At 28.3% G+C, this 5490-nt stretch overlaps 1 protein-coding gene across 1 annotated transcript; it reads left to right on the top strand.

The window, feature by feature from the left end:
- The first annotated feature begins 3303 nt into the window (after positions 1–3303).
- Positions 3304–5063, top strand: LOC110934616. Its single transcript, XM_035989302.1, has 8 exons — positions 3304–3331; positions 3444–3528; positions 3610–3745; positions 3833–4041; positions 4119–4239; positions 4371–4550; positions 4645–4713; positions 4806–5063. The coding sequence occupies exons 1-8, from the start codon at positions 3304–3306 to the stop codon at positions 5061–5063; spliced, it is 1086 nt and encodes a 361-aa protein (XP_035845195.1).
- Positions 5064–5490: the final 427 nt, after the last annotated feature.

The raw sequence follows: 5490 nt of genomic DNA, 5'->3' as shown, positions 1-5490 counted from the left end.
AAAGGATGTTTGGTAGTGTTTAATCCACTAGATCCTACTACTTTTAAATTAACAAGTTTCGTTGATGGGGTTAGTCGTGGCTCTTTCTAGACACATGTGCTCTCTCCATCATGTAATTTTATGTAAGATAAACTCTGATATTATTTTTCCTAATGTATAGAATTATTACTTTAGTTATATTAATAGTAACCTTTTTTTCTTTTATTTTTTATCATCCTACAGGTCATTCCTCAATGTACTTTGCCGAAAAGTTACGATTATTCCTCAAATGATGTAACCTCTACTGTAATGATAGACAACAAAACGTTTAATGTTTCCATTGTAACGTCTGACGGTAAAGTCGGTTTTACCGTTGATATGGACGTAATTGTTAGTCTGTTTCAGTTGGAGGTTGGTTGTTTATTCTTATTTACAAAAGGTTTTGGTCATTTTTTCTATTTAAAAGTTTTTGGAAAAAACGGTGTTGAAATCAATTATCCTGATGTAGATGTTGATGAGGTAAATTACATATTGATACTTATTTATAAATTTTATATATATGCTAATTTAATACATGTTATATATATTAATTTGCAGGCTGAAGTTGCACATGTAGATGCTGAAAATGAAATTGATGAACACATACATGGTGGTGTTACTCGGTTTGTTCGTATTGCTGATGAAGATTATTTTGTAAGTTTGAATATATTTTTACAAACTGCTAAAAAACAACTTTTCTCATTTTTTTTTACTTAATAAACATTCATATTTATTATTAATTTTATTTTTACAACAATACAGAGAATTCCTGATCCTGTTTCACGCATGGCTAAACTTGATGAAGGTTTAAAAGATTTGACCATAAGATTTTTGCATATGGATCCGCCATTACAGATTACCAACGGTACAAGACGTGAAAGAAGAAGCAAGGGTGGTGGTTTTCGATACGCTTTAACCTCTTGGAAGAAGTTCATGAAAGCCGCTCGAATTAAGGTCCGTGACCAGGTTCACTATTCTTTTGATGAAAATGACCAGGTTTTAAGTGTTGAAAGGGTTGTACCTTACGTTAGGCGTAGTAAGTAGTTATATGACAATTACGGCATGTTTTTTGCCTTTCAAGTTTTTTGGTTTTAACATTGGTTTTGTTTTTGAATTTCAAGTTTTTATATAATTTTCATATCTTAACTGTTATTTTAATCACTATATGCCATGTCTTTAAAGTTTAATCTATGTTATTAGTAGTTTTTATTCCCACTACATGTATGATAGATCAAAAAACGATATATAAACTACTTTTAAGGATAAAATTAAATTGATATATTCCCATATTAACATTGCTGATTATTGTTTACAAATGATATAGTATTTATATAACTCACTGTTCAATGTGTTATATATATCTAATAAATTTAAACATATGATATATCAAAAACGATATATAAACTACTTTTACATACATAAAGAAATTAATATTAAGGTATTCAGATAATAATATTGTTGTTTATTTTTTTTATAATATATTATTATGGCTTTTAAAAAATATACAAAATTTAAATTTTAATCATGAAAGTTAATCATATTTATATCTCATTGATATAATACCTTTAAATTTTAACCATTTAACATGATTTAAAATAATCGTTATCCTATTCGTGATTTTATCTTTTTATTTTCTGCACATAGATTATAGTGTTGTTTTTTTTAGATTGTAGAAGATAGTATTATGAACTTAGTACTACATATAGAATATAACACTAAGTATTATGAACTTAGTACTACATATAGAATATAACACTATGATTTTCGTTTTTAAACCTTGCATTATAGTTTTGACCTGTTACATTATAAACTTTTTATATAAGATTTAACATTTATCATAAATAAGCTATTTATATTCTTTTTAATTACAGAAAGTCAACTTTCTCTTAATAGGTTGCAAATTCGAAACTTCTTCCTTAATTTGAAACTTATTAATAATCATAAAAATTCCTTCCTTACTTTGCAATTTCATGTTGATAATTATGGAAACTGATGAATCATATAATTTAGATTAATCTAATTTTTATATTTTAGTAAAGGTTGCCAATTATAATTAAAATCAAAAATATCGCCACCATAATTAAGTGATCACTTTATTTTATAAATAAGTCTCATTTGTTATGATTCATACACATCACAACTACTGACGTTGTATATTTCGATATACATATCTTCTTGTATGAGTTTTGTGAATTTCATTGTATTTCATATTTTTATAGTTATATAGTTATTTTAGTCATCAGTAAACATACGATGTTTTTCATGTTCTTTTCTTCAAAGATTGTTCTATATCATCATCAAGTAACTTATTTTAATTATTGTTATTAATTTCAGAGATGGAACAGGCTGCTATCACACTTCTTAATAATGTTGATCTTAATGTTGATGATTACACTATCAGAATCCGCATAGTCCGGCTATGGACAAGACCTACCTTCAACAATCCTAGAAAAATTTATTGTTACGACATGATATTCATGGACCAGGAGGTTTTTTTTAGACCAATGCATATTTTTTTTGAATATTAAATTAATTAGTTTCTGTTTATAATTAATTATAAAACTTTTTTTTTTCAGGGCACGAAAATGCAGGCATTTGTTTTACAAAAAAACACTACTGGTTATGAGCATTTGCTGAAAGAAAATCAATGTTTAACTATTCGTAACCCTTCGATGGGTGAAAATCGTCAAAAAGTGAAATATGTTCATAGTTCGTTCAAGATCAATCTAAATGACAACACTACTGTCCAAGAATGCAACGAGCCTGTTGGTGCTGAATGGGGATTTGACTTTTCTCCATTTGATTCTATTGTCGATGACCCTCATGATGATAGCAAGTCTTTCAAAAGCCCGATTGGTAAATTATTTTTAATTTTTTCTTCATTTTTATCAATTTAATATTATATATTTTATGTAATATTAATTTCATTATTCTGTAATGTTTAGATGTTATTGGTTTTGTGGTCAAGTGTCTTCCGTCAAATGATAAAAGTGATCATAAAAACGGCAAAGACGAGAAGAAGACTACCTTTATTTTGGAAGATTTGCAGTACATTCTTATATATATATATATATATATACATACATATATATATATATATATATATATATATATATATATACCTTCTGTTACTTATATATTTCTCCCATTTTATATATTTTTTGACAACTACCAACTTAATTATTTAAGTTTTATTTTGTAGACACCATCAGATTTACGTCACGTTATGGGGTTGTTATGCTGATCAGATTTTAGATTTTGAGAAGAACAATAAGGATGAAAAGAATGTTGTGGTCGTTGTTCAGTTTGGGAAGTACAGATTTTGGGGAGGTATATTCTATACCGACACTCTAACTTTTCATTCAACTACATATTTCTTTTTATACAAGTTGTCGTTTTATTTACATGTTGCTATAATTAAACAGGTAATTTGTTTGTCTCCAATTTGTATAATGTAACTCGAGTCTTCATAAACTCTGAGGTGAAAGAGATTTTGGATTTCAAGAAAAGGTTTGTAATCTTATTACCTTTTTTTATAATATCTTTTGAATATGTATTACATTTGTAACAATCATTATTTTTTCTGTACAGTTTCCTTGCTCAGGTTAATGTTTCAACATCTTCCGGTTATTCTGGATTGAGTTCTTCTGCTATCAAGTCAACGACTGAGGAATATCTATCTGATGGTTCCTTTAGTACAATTGGAGCATTAAGTGAAATCTCCAAAGTATGGTTACAATACTTTGTTGGTTTACTTTTTATACCTATTACTCTTATCTTTAATAATGTTCTAAATTATCATATATGTATATAGCAAAAGTTTGTTATTATCCTCGGAACTATTAAGAGCTTTGCTTCCGAAGAGTCATGGTTTTACAATGCATGTAAGAGTTGCAACAGAAAGCTTATGTACAACACTATTTCCAAGGCAAAGCAAGATGGAAGTGAAGGCTATGATGAAGTAACTGTCTTGGAATGTCAGACTGATCGTTGCAATAAAAGGACCGTTTTGTCTGTTCCCAGGTTAGTTTTCTTGATTCATTTATTGTCTTAAACAACTTTCATGGTTATTAACAAAATCTTATTTAACATTTTGACAGGATAAAAGTTCAAATTCGTGTTCAGGATTGTACCGGGATTGTTATTTTGACGTTGTTTGAAAGTGAAGTTCTTAAACTGTTAAAGGTTAACGCAAACCAGCTTTTGGATAAAAACATTGAGGTAACTTATATCGTGTGAATAACATTTCGTTACTTTGTTTATACATTTTAATGTATATATTTTAAACTGTTATGTTTATAAATTATATTTCGAAAAACTGCAATATGAAAATGTTAATGTTTATCAAACAGTTGGCCAGCGATGGTAACTTTCCCAAGGAGTTGTACGCATTGTTAAATCGGCGGTTTGCGTTTAAGATAATCATAGCTTCCTTTAACATAAAAAACAAATCAGATGGTTACTCGGTCTCGAAGTTGACTGAAAATCCTGCAATCATCTCCGAGCTTGATAAGCATTTTGATGACTTCCAGGTTCGATATACCTTAAATACGTTAGTTGGTCTTTGTTGTTATAAAAACTTATACCATGTTACAATGTTTTTTAAAAAATATGAGATAAATACAGCCTGTTGATGATGAACATTTAGATGTTGTTCTGTCTGATTCAAATGCAAATGTTAACTTTGATGTTAAGGTATGTCTTACAAAGTAATTAATTCACTAATGGTAATCCATCATTCACCTTATTTTATCAATTTTTTTTAACTTTTTAGTTTTTGTTTACAGGATTCTGTATCCCGAACTGGCGATGAAGACACTCCGGTGTCTAATGTGATCAAAAGCATCTTTAGCACACCCTCTGGAGATGAGATGAACTGTTCTGCGGAGATGGTTGAGAATCAACTTAAGCGTAATTTGGATGCTGTCTATGATGCCGATTTATCTTCTTCGCAGTCATCAACTAAACCCCGTAAGAGTGTCGGTGATAAAGATGGAGACTTGAATGTGAATGCTGGGATTATGAAGCCAAAGATTGAAAAGTAGTGTGCCGAATCTAATAGTCATCTCCGTATTTTTGAAAACTTTTTTATGTTTATTTCTTTTTAATCATATTTAGTACATTTTTTGGGCAGAATTTATGTTGGTTTTTGAATAACTATGTTGTGTGGTTTAACTTCGTGAACTTTATATTATAATGAGATGACATTATAAATCAGTTTTCCGTATGTACGTCTATTTGTATTTAATTTCTTTTTTTTTCTATGACATAACATGATGTTACTTTTTTAACAACTATGTATTATGTTTTGTGTTTATTGTGGTATTCCATTGTTATATCAATTCAAGATATATTATTAAACACTATATTGTGTTATGTCTTAATAACATTCTTATTATATTAAAGTTTTATTTTAAATTTTAACCCGTTTCCATTAATAAAAAATATTAATCATAATATTTATATTAAAGT

This window comes from Helianthus annuus, chromosome 4 (assembly GCF_002127325.2).
Source record: "Helianthus annuus cultivar XRQ/B chromosome 4, HanXRQr2.0-SUNRISE, whole genome shotgun sequence".
NCBI lineage: Eukaryota > Viridiplantae > Streptophyta > Magnoliopsida > Asterales > Asteraceae > Helianthus > Helianthus annuus.
Note: the sequence above shows the minus strand (reverse complement) of the source record. Positions and strands in the feature narration are given on the sequence as shown.